Source organism: Vitis riparia, chromosome 14 (assembly GCF_004353265.1).
Source record: "Vitis riparia cultivar Riparia Gloire de Montpellier isolate 1030 chromosome 14, EGFV_Vit.rip_1.0, whole genome shotgun sequence".
NCBI classification, from domain to species: Eukaryota; Viridiplantae; Streptophyta; class Magnoliopsida; order Vitales; family Vitaceae; genus Vitis; species Vitis riparia.
In genome coordinates this window covers 7,382,825-7,396,066 of record NC_048444.1, presented here as the reverse complement: position 1 = coordinate 7,396,066, position 13,242 = coordinate 7,382,825, and the positions used below count along the sequence as shown (strand labels likewise).

General features: G+C 39.0%; 1 protein-coding gene across 4 annotated transcripts; it reads left to right on the top strand.

Annotated features, from left to right (window-relative positions):
• Positions 1-13,041, top strand: LOC117930276 (O-fucosyltransferase 27). Of its 4 annotated transcripts, none has more exons than XM_034850837.1 (10): positions 1-322; positions 974-1,058; positions 7,468-7,538; positions 7,629-7,717; positions 7,836-8,079; positions 9,123-9,235; positions 9,327-9,417; positions 9,519-9,647; positions 10,852-11,405; positions 12,093-13,041. In XM_034850837.1, exons 1-10 carry the CDS (start codon positions 125-127, stop codon positions 12,559-12,561), a joined length of 2,043 nt encoding a protein of 680 aa, XP_034706728.1. In that variant the 5' UTR covers positions 1-124; the 3' UTR covers positions 12,562-13,041. The 4 variants fall into 4 exon arrangements, with proteins under 4 accessions (XP_034706728.1, XP_034706727.1, XP_034706729.1 ...); XM_034850836.1 differs by having other exon boundaries at positions 7,465-7,538; XM_034850838.1 differs by having other exon boundaries at positions 234-322; positions 7,482-7,538.
• Positions 13,042-13,242: the final 201 nt, after the last annotated feature.

The following is a 13,242-nucleotide window of genomic DNA, read 5'->3' as shown; positions in this document are numbered from 1 at the left end:
AAAACAGAGATAGAGAGAGGCAGAGAGGGAGATCAGACCCAGTTTTAGAGAGAGAAATACTGGTTTCCAGAGAGGGAAAGCTATTTGGATTGGTGGGGTTGGCTGTGTTTGGGGGAGGTTCTCCATGAAAGGCGAATCAAAGATGGTTTTCAAGTCAAAGATGAAGTGGGTTGGCCTTGTTGGCCTTGTGCTCTCTGCTTTCTCTATATTCATCCATTTGCTCCTTGCTAGATACACCGAGGATGGCATTTCTGACTTCCAGTCTTCCGTCACTATCTTCTCTTGGCGACCCATTTTTGAGAATGCAGATCTTCCCAGAACTGTAATGTGCTTTCACACCCCCTTAAAGATCTCACCTTTCTCTTTCTGTTTCCTCGGTTTCCCTTTATTTTCAATGTCCATGTGGTTGTCTTGTGGTTTGAATTTTGATCCTTGCTCAATGCTTTGATGGTTTTCTCCAGGATTTCTTTCTGGGTTTGGATGTTCTGTTTGATTGGTGTTGTGGGGGAGTTGTATTTTGAGTTCTGTTCTTTTTTCCGTAATGGGGCGGACAGTGCTGTTTTGGGTAATTGGGTTTTCTTTTTCTTAACCAAATATTTCTTTTTGGTTTTTCGCTTTATGGTCTGTTTGGTAGGGGAGAAAAAGTAGGAAAAGGGAAAAAAAAAAAATTCAATTTTTATTATTTGGGGCCTGGGAAACTTCAAACCTCCATTATACTGAACCTAATTCAACCATGTAGATTAGTGTGCATGAAAATTTTAAATTTAGGTTATGAAAATGACATGAAGTGTGAGATTCAAAATTTAATTTTTTTTTCTAAGGTCGGTCGTAGTCTTTTATGCTTTGTTTGGATCTGCTGAAATCATACCCACCAAGGTTTTAGCACAATTTTCTCCATGAGTTTGGCCTAATTTTATGTGTACTGTTTTATGTTAACACCTTCTTATTGTTCATCTCCGTCTCCCTGATACAGAGTCCATTGCATCGAAAATTCTGGGGTCCGGTAAGGCGTTTTGAACCTTTAAATCCAGATGCAAATCCCAGAGGATACTATGCTGGTAAGTCTCAGCTGCAGCTGCATTTTTCTGGGTAATATAGTCTTTTTCTTCAGTCCTCTATGACACAATCCTTGAGTCACAGAGGAGGAATTTTAATGGTGGGATCTTGGTGCTTATCCCTATTATTTCTATTCTAACGGGAAAAGTAAAATGTAGGGGCAATTTAGGTTTCTTCAAGAAAAATGCTGAAAAATGATAGCAGATTAGATTAATATTAGAAGCGCCTGCTAGTTGCTAAGCGGATTTTAGGCTTGTGAAAATTAAGAAGCTCCATTGCTATGGACATGACATTTGAGGATACAAATTTATCATTGTCACATAAGTGGCAGCCCCTATCACCATTTATCATAAGAAACCTAATTAGATTCATGCCATGAAATGCTAAAAACGATCCTTTAACATTGGTTGTTATGAAGTCTCTTATTTCTTCAATGGTCTTATTTTAGATGATAGATCTACAGCTTAAAATGATATGGAAAAGCACAATATTTCATTTGATTTCCATGGGATATCCAAACACAAGTCAAAGAAAAGAACTATAATTACCACATAGTTTTTGGAATACCAGGCTATGCAATTCCTTAATTAACCTTGAAGGGGGTCATCCAAATGTTGGTTTTCATTAAAAAATATGCATTCCGAAACTTGTCTTTCTAGCATGTTCAGGACATGATATTATTCCACATTTAAGTCTTGCTGTCAGATTTTTGCTGCTGGTAGTTGGTAGTTGCCACATCCATAACTATAAACATGAACATGAGCATGAACTAGGGAAGCCCTACTAAATTTGAGTCTAAACATGAATATGGTGATCTTCATTGCTCCATATCAGTCATGCTGTGGCAGCTAATTTGTACCCTCTTTGGAGTACAGTGGATGATGTGCTTCTCAATCAAAGATGTCCTTTTGAGCTATCAGAGATCTTTTGTTGGGAAAAAGAGGAAGAAAGCTCGGAGAGCAGTTTCATTGTACTTATTTTGGATCATATGGAAGGAGAGAAACATGAGTGTTTGAAAAATACCAAAAGAGTGGATCAAGCAATCAAACAACCATTTATGTATATTTTCATGGAGTCGGTTAGGATGTATATAGGAAATTGCTCATTGTCCATATAGACTTTATTAATTGGTTGAGCTTTAAGTAATGTGAGGGTGTTTTTTTTTTTTTTGTAGCCCTTTGTCATGTTTGGCCTTTTGGCACACTTGTATACCCTATATATACTTTTGTGCGTCCTTTGATTTGGCCATGTTCATATGTTTTATCTTTTGCCTGTCAAAAAAAAAAAAAAATTCCCGAGTAGAGTTGGATAGGAGAGGCTATTTCTCCTGGAATAAAGGGATCAAGACCTTCCACAATCCATGCTGGATTTATAGATTATACTTTTAAATGTACTGGGTCATGGTGTCCACATCCAACCCTATAACAAGGAGTGAAATGTTTTTGTTGGTCTGATTTTGCTCGTCCTTAACTTTAAAAAATGTGCTTTGTGTTCATTTTGCATTGAACTTGTGCATCTTAGCGGTATACTACAAAAATTTCTGCATTTCCTTGTAGTTTATGGATATGCTTGATCTGGCCTTAAGTTCTGATCAATGGTTCATCAAATTTTCAACCTTCATTTTGTTCATGCTATAACATTGATTCATATTTCCATTATCATTCAAAATGAGGTTGAGTTTATATATATATATATATATTTTTTTTGATGAATAAAGTGAGAGTATATTAAAAAAAGAGGCACTTCAAAGAAGCACCCCACCGTATACAGGAAGTATACAAAGAAAAACCTTTACCCATGGCCTAACCAATCAACAAAATCTACAACGGAATTGGGGCCAGAAACAAAAAAACCCCTAGACCATGCCCATAGATTACAAAGTAAAACCGATTTACACCCCTGAATCGAATGCTCTACATTATCAAAAGCCCTACTGTTTCTTTCCTTCCAAACGGTCCAAAAAAGGCACAAGGGTGCTGCACGCCACACTTTCCTCCTTTCCTTTCCCACACAAGGGCCTAACCACCCCAATAACGCCTCTCTTGTTGAAGAGGGGAGCACCCACGAAACTCCAAAGAGAGAGAAAAGTAAGCTCCATAAAATTCTGGCCATCCCACAATGCAAGAGGATGTGATCAATAGATTCTTCCTCTACCAAACACAAAAAGCATCTATTAGCCAAGGAGAACCCTCTTTTCTGAAGACGATCCAATGTTACGGACTTTTTCCATGTGGCCTCCCAAGCAAAAAAACTTACCCTTGGAGGCACCCAAGAATTCCAAATGATGTTTGCAGGAAATTCCACACTTCTTTCCGGATCCAAGTCCTTGTAAAGAGACTTAACTGAGAATCTTCCGTCCTTTGCCTTAGTCCAAATTACTTCATCTTCCACATCACTGAAAACCCTCCTCCCTTGCAACCTCAAGAGAAGACGTTCCACCTCAATCACCTCCCAATCATTAATTCTCCTAGAGAACCTAGGAGCCCACACCCCCCCTCCAGAATGACTCCATACATCCGCTACCCAAGCCTCCTTATCCAAGGATATAGCATATAGAGAAGGAAAAAGAGAACACAACTTATCATCTCCACACCACTTTTCCTCCCAGAATCTAATCCTCCTACCATTTCCCACAGAATACACCAAATTGTTACCTACCGCTTCCCACCCTCTCCTAATCGCTTTCCACAACCCAACCCCATAACTTCCTCTCACAACACAAGACCTCCAACCCCCCTCTTCTTCCCCGTACTTTGCACTTATGACTTGCCTCCATAAAGCTTCCCTTTCCACCGCAAAACGCCAACTCCACTTACATAGGAGAGCCTTATTTAGCAACGCCAAGCTTCTCATACCCAAACCGCCCTTTCGTTTATCTGAGCAAATAATAGACCATTCCACTAAATGAGGCTTCCTTTCCAATGCCCCACCACCCCAAAGAAAATCCCTTTGGATTCGCTCCAATCTCGAACTCACGCTTCTTGGCATTTGAACCAGGGACATACAATAGATAGGCATGCTGGACAGAGTGCTCCTGATTAAGGTTATTCTGCCCCCCTTGGAGATATACTGCCTTTTCCAGATAGAAAGCCTCTTCCTCAACCTTTCCTCAACTCCGTCCCAAGTAGCCACCTCCTTGAAGCGAGCCCCCAAAGGAAGACCCAAATAGGTAGAAGGAAGCTTGCTTACCTTGCATCCAAACTCAAGGGCCACCTCCTCTACATTCTCCACTCTACCCACTGCGATGATCTCACTTTTGTCTAAATTCACCTTCAACCCTGACATTGCTTCAAACCACATAAGTAGCCAACTTAAATAGGACACTTGATCAGTGGAAGGCTCACAAAAAACTAAGGTGTCATCCGCAAACAACAAGTGAGTGATCTCCACTCCTCCCCCTCCTCTACCACTGAGTTTCCACCCCGCCAAAAACCCCCCCTCCTTTGCCCTCTTCAACAAGCAACTAAGAGCCTCCATGACAAGCACGAACAAGTAGGGGGAAAGGGGATCCCCCTGTCTCAAACCCCTAGAACTTTTGAAAAAACCTGAGGAAGTTCCATTAATCAGGACAGAGAAACTGACAGTCCCTATACACCACTGAATCCAGCTAATCCACTTAGCTCCAAATCCCATCCTTTCCATCAACCAAAAGAGAAAACTCCAATTCACATGGTCGTATGCTTTTTCAATATCTAGCTTGCAAAGGATGCCCCCTCCCCCACTTTGCTGCATTGAATGGATTGCCTCATTCGCAATCAACGAGGCATCCAAGATTTGCCTTCCCTCCACAAAAGCATTTTGGAACTTGGACACTAACTTACCCATCACCTTTTTAAGCCTATTAGCTAACACCTTTGCTAACAACTTATAAAGACTTCCCACCAAGCTTATAGGCCTAAAGTCCTTGAGGTCTTCGGCTCCTCCTTTCTTAGGAATTAAGACCAGAAAAGATGCATTTATGCTCTTGACGAACTTTCCCTGATCATGAAATTCCCTGAAAAACCCCATCACTTCCTCCTTCAAAAAGCTCCAGCTGAATTGCCAAAACGCCATTGTGAAACCATCAGGACCAAGAGCTTTATCCCCATTGAGGTCCGATAGAGCACCAAAAACCTCTTTCTCAGAAAAAGGAGCTTCTAACATAGTTGCAGTTTCCCCTTCCAAGACCCCAACCTGCAGCCCATTGCACCTAGGCCTCCACTCAGCTGTTTCTGACAATAGAGAGTGGAAAGCCTGAACCACACCCTCCTTAATGTCATTCTCTTCAGAAACCCACGTCCCATTTATCTTGATCTTCACCATGGAATTGACCCTCTTGTGAGCATTGGCCATTTTATGAAAGTATCCAGTGTTTTTGTCTCCCTCCCTCAGCCATAGCTCCCTCGACTTTTGCCTCCAAGCTGTCTCTTCCATTAACACCCACTTCTCATATTCCTCCAAAGCCTGCTTTCTGGAATTTTGCTCTTCAGTATTCAACACCCTATCCCCTTCTATTGAATCCCAAAACATCATCTGCTTCAAGGCTGATTCTTTTCTAGCATTCACGTTCCCAAAAACTTCTCTATTCCACACCTTCAAACAGGCCTTAAGCGCTTTCAGCTTTTCAGACAGCGTGAAACTAAAGGAACCTCTGAATCTGAATCCCACCCACCAATTCCTGAGTAACTCCTTAAAACCTTCTTCCTTCAGCCACATATTCTCAAACCTAAAAGGGGAAGGCCCCTTCCTCCTTCCTCCACAGTCCAGCAGAATTGGGCAGTGGTCAGAGACAATTCTAGGTAAAAGACTTTGAATTGCCCCACTGAAATGACATTCCCAATCCTCTGAAACTAAAAATCTGTCCAGCCTTGACTGAGACTGATTGTTCAATCCACCCCTCCACGTGAAAGACCCCCCTTGCAGAGGGAAATCCCTTAATTCCAAATCGTCAATGATCTCCGAAAATCTTCTCATTGCAGACGACAATCTTGATATCCTGTTTCTTTCTCCCAAAAATCTTATAACATTAAAATCACCCCCTAAACACCACGGGTCCTGCCACAATCCCCTAATTGTCCCCAATTCCTCCCAGAAATCCTCCCTCAACCTCCCAATAGCAGGGCCATACACCCCTATAAAAACCCAACAAAAACCATCCTCCACATTTTTAAATCGGCAAGAAACCGAAAAATTCCCAATTTCCATTTCCAGCAGCTCTAGAACTCTAGTATCCCAAAAAACTAACACACCCCCTGCCATACCCCGAGAATCAAGAGCTCCCCACTCCAAAGATCTTCCCACCCCCAAGGACCGAACCAGACTAGACGACATTCTTTGGATTTTGGTCTCCTGCAAACAAACCAAATCCGCTTTCTGAGTCTTGATTAGAGATTTGATGAGCCTTCGTTTATCTCTATCATTTGCCCCTCTCACGTTCCAGGAGATAATTTTTAACTTCATTTACCCTCAGAGACTGACCCCCCACTTTCTCTAAATAGAGCTCTTCCATGCCCGGAGCTTTTAAAATTAATGGAGCACTCCAACCTTTTGAGTTCCCTTACAGACTTTGAGGTTTCAACCTTGACCCTTTTAGCCCCATTCCTCTGATTCTTCTGGTCTTTCCTCGTGATCCATTTCTTGAGCATATTTAAAATTTCCTCTTCACATCCCATGGTTGGCATGCCCAGAAATTCACTAAACTGAGCAAGACAAGAGGATTTCCATTCCTCAACTGACTCCGTTCCACCCACAGACTGCCTCAAAGAGTTTCTTTCATCAAAACTCGTCTCTCCGACCAAAACCATGGCCATTTCCTCCCCGGAACAGCCCGCCTCATCCCTTCCGTCAGCCACTACCATGTTCAGGGGGCTAATGTCCCCCTCCACACCACCCATTTCCGTCACCGATCCACAGCCGCGTCTTCGAGCCCCATTCGCCGCCCTTTTCCGACTAGAAAGAGAAGAGGAAGAGAGGGCCCGCACCCCCCTAAGCCCTTTCGCCGCTCTTTTCCGACAAGAAATAGAAGAAGAAGAGAATGCCCGCACCCCCCGAGACACCAAAGGAGAGGGAAAAGAGGAGTACCTTGACGCTTCAGCCTGGAGAACCTCGTCGGCGCCTGAGTTCCAAACATCCAGCGGCTCGAACCATTCCAGCGGGACAATCGCTGCTGCGCGATCGTCCCCCGCGAAGTGCCCTAGCGGGTTCTCCACCCCCACGCTGCCCCCTTCACTTAAAAGAGAAGGGCCCCCAAGAGAAAACATGCATGTATGTGTATATGTATTTAAAATAAATGATAAACATAGAAAACAGGGAAAGGGATGGAAATACTACAAATGCTACCCATTTTTATTGAAGTTGATTTATCCATGATTTGATAGACTTTTCTTTCTGGAAGAGTATTGTATTGTCTTCCTAACTTAACTGTTGCAGCAGCTCCCCCTTTGCAGACAAATGGCTATATTTTTGTCAGGATACAAGGGGGATTTCATGAGATCAGGAATTCGGTGAGGGTACCATGTTCAAATTGCAAGTTTGTTTAGAATCTTTGTGTAGTCTATCTACTAAAGAAATAAAGTTTTTTCTTGAATTTTCAGATCCCAGATGTTGTTGTGGTTTCTCGGCTTCTAAATGCTACTCTAGTGATTCCTGAAATTCAATCAACCACAAGTAGCAAGGGAATCAGGTTGCCTTGATTTTTTAGTACTTATACTTTCGAGTCTCACTAAATGTCTAACCTTGCCCCAAATTGTAGTAATCAGTAATTGTTATTGTCAATTTATTATATCCTGTATTTCATGCAGTTCTGAGTTCAAGAGTTTTGCATATCTATATAATGAGGATCAATTCATGATAGCATTAGCAAAAGATGTGAAAATTGTGAAAACCCTTCCAAAGAATCTCAAAGAAGCAAGGAGAAAGAAGGAGATACCCATGTTCAGGGTGCCTCACTCAGCATCTCCCTATTTTTATCTGCGCAATGTTCTACCAGTGCTAAACAAGCACTCAGTTGTTGAACTAATAGTTTCTGATGGTGGATGCTTGCAGGTAATGAACTTGAATTTAAACTTTTGTTTTCCTCCAGTGATAGTTACCTAGATGTTATCATATGATGAACAGGTTCTGTTTAGTAGCCAAAGCAAACAAATTAATTTTGAAATCAAACTTTTGATTAACTCTTCACCATGTGTGGGGTAGTTCATTAAGATTTAGTTTCTTTTATTATATTTTATCCCTACTAACACTAACAGATGTCAAACAAAAAGTTGGGTGGGGTAAGAAGAGAATAGAAAGGACCATGTGGAGATGTTTCATGGCAGGTGTTGGGTGAGATCAACTCTTTAGATGACATTAGTACTTTTAACCCTGAATGTGTCTTGAATATTCTCTCTTGTGCAGTAGAGGGAAAATAATGGTAAAGCATATTTGTTAACATTTTTGGTTAATTACAAAAATTACCCCTAAACTTTTTTTTGGCAGCAAAGTCAATATTAAAATATGCTTAAATGTTAAATGAATTCTTCTCTTAAAATTTTCTGTCAAAATATCAATGTAGAAATCCTTGTGACAAGCACATAGACATTAACATGAGTTTTTATGCAATATGTTTGGATATATCCAATTTGTTCACCTATTTGTCAAGAGGTTTATTGATTCATTTTGATGGGGAATCTTAACAGAAGGATCGACATTGCTTCTAAAAATAGATTAAGTGAGAAATTGAGACACAGTGAAAATTTAGGGATCCTTTTTGTAATTTATTCTAACATTTTTATGAGATGTTTGTTCTCAACATACTCTTGTATAAGAGGAATGAAGACTGTTTGATCATGCTTTACATCAAAGTTCTGATTTCTCCTTAATCAGTATTTGCTTTATCTTTTTTAGCTTTTAGTTATTTTTTTTTTCTTCTATGTGCTCCTTCACATGTTTTGCTTTTGAACTGTTTCCTTCACATCTTCTATGGTGAACAATATTTGAAACCTCCTGCCCTGGGAACACAACATTCTTCATTTGATGTTATGGTTCTAACTAATTATAATTTCTTTTTGCATTTCAAAGTATGTAAATGGTTCCTGTGTAAAGTGCAGGCTGTTCTCCCACCCAACCTTGAAGAGTATCAGAGGCTAAGATGTAGAGTTGCTTTCCATGCTCTACGATTCCGACAGGAGGTCCAGGAACTTGCAACTAGAATTTTAAATAGGTCTATGGCTGCTCATGATTAATTCTCATGCAAGTTGTTTATTTTTATTTATTTATTTATTTTTCTTATTTTGATTCTGATTTTATCAAAGGTTACGGGCTCCTGGACGTCCATTTATAGCCTTTGACCCTGGGATGACCAGAGATGCTTTAGCATATTATGGGTGTGCCGAACTCTTCCAGGTATCTGCTTCAAGCTCAGAAGTCATGATTGGTAATTTGATTTTTCAAATCCTTCGTCCGCAAAGCTTATCCAGCATTTTTTTATATGTATTCGTCCCAAGGATGTCCATACTGAACTTATTCAGCACAAAAGATCATGGATGATAAAACGTGGGATTGTCAAAGGGAAGCTTTCTGTAGATTCGGCAAAGCAACGACTTAATGGTTCTTGTCCACTCATGCCAGAGGAGGTACAAAATTATATGCATGCTAGTTTGTTAATATTTACTGATATACATGGTTGAAAATTTCGGGATATATCGCCGAAATATCGGTGTATCGACAACCACTGATAGAAATATTGGGAAGATATACCGATGGGGCGATATTTCCACGAATTTAGCAAAATTTTGCCGATTTTTTTGGCAATTTATCTGATTTTTGCTGATTTATTGGTTAGTTTACTGTGAAACGCTAAAAAATTGAGCAATTTTGGCTTGTTGTAGGCGCTGGGACTCGAACCTAGGCCAAAACAAGCAAACTCAGCTTTGGCTCACCATCGGGCTACATTACTCCCTCAATATATTATATGCACCAAAATAAACATATACTAAAACCTTCATAAAAACAAAATATTAAAAGAATATATTTTTTTTTGATAAGTAAAATATTAAAAGAATATTTTAATAAACAAATTAATTCTAATTCTTTTATTTTTAAATTTCATTTAATTGATCATTAAAAATATAAAAAATTATTGTGATAATTTTCTTAACAAATTTTTTATATAATTTATATATTAATTAATTATAAAAAATATAAATATTAAAAAATTTATTCATATATCATTATTTATTTTATATCATTTAATACAATTAAATTAAAATGAATCATAATTTTAATATTATATATATTTTAAACTTAAATATATCATAATCAAATATCACAATATTATTATCAAATAATATTTAATGTAATTTAATAATAAATATAACTTATAAAATTCATATTTTTTTATCAACGAATACGGTACTATTATCAAATATAATTAATTATATCATATGCATATATCCTTTTTTATAAAACAACTTTAAAATGTTTATTATTATTATTATATCATTTTTAGATTTTTTCTTAATATTTTCATGAATTTTGATTAATTTTAGGCTCACCGATATTTTGTGTTAAAATATATGTCGATATATCCATAAAATTGAAGTACCAATATATCCGTGATTACCGATATTTTCATCCTTACTAATATACGCTATGCTCATAAAAACAAAGCCTCTTTCTCAAGAATCCAATCATACCGTGATTGTACAGTTTGGTGTTTATCATTCCTGATATTTCTTATTCGACGTTGGATAAGCTCGAATGGGTTTCTCTTGGGTGGGCTATTGTCCAAAGAAAATAGTAACCAGGTCTTTGATAAAGGTCTTCTGTTTTCCGCAGGTTGGTATTCTTCTTCGTGCTTATGGATACTCATCAGACACAATCATATATGTTTCTGGGGGAGAAGTTTTTGGTGGACAAAGGACATTAATTCCTCTACACGGGATGTTTGAGAATGTTGTTGACAGAACCTCCCTAAGCACTGGTTGGGAGCTCAATAGAATATATGGTCTTGAGGTTAAAATTGCCACCAATACTCCTAGGATCCCAACTTTTGTTCAGGAAGAAATGAAACTTGAAGCATGGAAAAATTCTGGCCCACGTCCTCGCCCACTTCCACCACCTCCAGCCAGGCCTAAATATCCATACAACATTGAAGGTTGGTGGGGTTGGGTAGCTGAGAGTGATAATGAGCCTGATCGTACTGTCATGGAATTGAGGACTAATGCTCATAAATTACTATGGGAAGCAATTGACTATGTGATATGTGTTGAAGCTGATGTGTTCATTCCTGGATTTGATCGTGATGGCAAAGGACATCCTAATTTTGCGAGCTTAGTGATGGGGCACCGGCTCTATCAGTCAGCTGCATCCATAACATACAGGCCTGACAGGTATTTCTCTCTTTTGAGGTGTGTGCATGTCTATAATGAGCCTGAATTCTAGCAGCTGGCATCAATTCTTGCAAAAAATTAAAACCAACTGATGATCAATTACAAATTTTTGCTAGCTCTTTCCTGTCCAAGGAAGATAGCACTTTTAGCGAGTGAATGAAAATTTCTTTGATAATGGTTCGATCATGAAGTTGAATGATTAAATGATTCGGTTTTATACATTTTCATAGATAGTGAACTGAATTTATTGTCTTTTCATGCAACTTGGTGACGAATGAGAAACAGAAAATGAAGTTTGACCTGAATTATGGCAAATTTTTTACTGTTTTTGCATTTGCTTATGTCTAGGGTTATCTTGTTCTTCAATGTGATGAAGAGCTTAATCAATGAGATAAACATGCAAAAGAATCAGAGAGACTGCCCAACCACCCCCAGAAGAAACAGTAATGGAAATAGATTAGAAAACTGACCCTCCATTTAGCATTTAGCAAAACAACCAAGTAAATGCATATTATACTTGATAGTGATCTTTCTCAAGTAGCCTAGGACAAAATCTCTGACCTGCATCATATTTGTCATAACACATTAGGACATATTTCTGATAATTATTCATGCCTTAAACTACTGAAGTCACCTTAAATTACTGACTCATGTTTTCTCTCTCCTTGTGTGGTTCCCTCGACACAGAAAAGAAGTTGCCAAGCTTTTACAAGAAACACGTGACCACCTATACCAAGCAAATCGGACATGGCTAACATCAGTGCGCATGCATCTGAGAAAAAGCTTATTTGATGGGCTAACAGAAGCATCTGCAAAGTCAAAGCTACTATCTTTTCTTTCACATCCAGTTCCTGAATGTTCTTGCTTGAGGTCCAATGTTAACGAAATACCATTTCCTGGTTTGAGTCCATCTCAAGCTCAAGCTCAGGCTGCTCTTGGAGCTGTGCATCATTGCCCTGCTTGGATAGAAAATGCTTTAATCCCACGGCCAAGAGACAAGGACAATGATGAGGATATTGATGAGGATGATTCCACATCATCTGGATTGTTCTTTCGGCCTAGAGGTGGAAATCATGAAGTTGGAGGTGGAGAAATAAACAACAAAGAAGAAGCTCAATTAGAGGACCAAGAAGAACTTGAGGGTGCAGAAAGATGAGAAAGGCCAAATTGAGTTCAGCAGTGGCTGCCTCGATTGCTGTTAATGTATATATAAATTGTTCTGAGTCCGTGGAAGGCTGGAAAGTATTTCAGGTCTCGGTTCTCTGCAGCATGAATCAAGGTTCTAACTCATAGAAGCCCCTTATTTTTTGCTCAAGTTGGTTTAGATTGATCGGGTCTGTCTTGAAGCACATCTCATTGGATTCTGTAGTTTAGCAAAGCCCTTTCTGGGAAAAAAGTATAGTCCTCTTTTGCTAATGCAACCCCACCACCAATTTTGATGTAGGCAAACATATTTTCAATAGAAAACCTAAGGTTTTTGTTTATCTTGTATAGGGAGCCGGTGGGCATTTTGACTATTTGCATGATGAGGTGCCCAAGCTCCATAAAAGATATGGATGCATCTGAGTTCTGCATAACCTCTAATCGGATATTTTGAGTTTCTGCTTTCCAATCCTACAATCTTAGTGTTTTTATATTTGCCTTTTGTCTCTATGGTGGTGATGCATGATTTCATGTGCTAGTGGTGGTGAGCTAGTGTTTAAACATGATGCTTAATTTGCTGAAACTGGGTGTCTTTTTCTTTGTTTTCTGGGTTACCTCGGTGTTGGTCAAATCACATTAGTTTTTGGGTAAATAGCAGTCTAAATTTTCTCGTTAAACAAGAACGAAAAGTATG

Bases quoted from the DNA above. Each gene is read 5' to 3' on its own strand.
- LOC117930276 (XM_034850836.1), top strand. From the start codon at position 125: ATGAAAGGCGAATCAAAGATGGTTTTCAAGTCAAAGATGAAGTGGGTT. The intron at 9,236-9,326 runs GTCTATGGCTGC...ATTTTATCAAAG, and splicing joins GCAACTAGAATTTTAAATAG to GTTACGGGCTCCTGGACGTC. The intron at 9,418-9,518 runs GTATCTGCTTCA...ATTCGTCCCAAG, and splicing joins GGTGTGCCGAACTCTTCCAG to GATGTCCATACTGAACTTAT.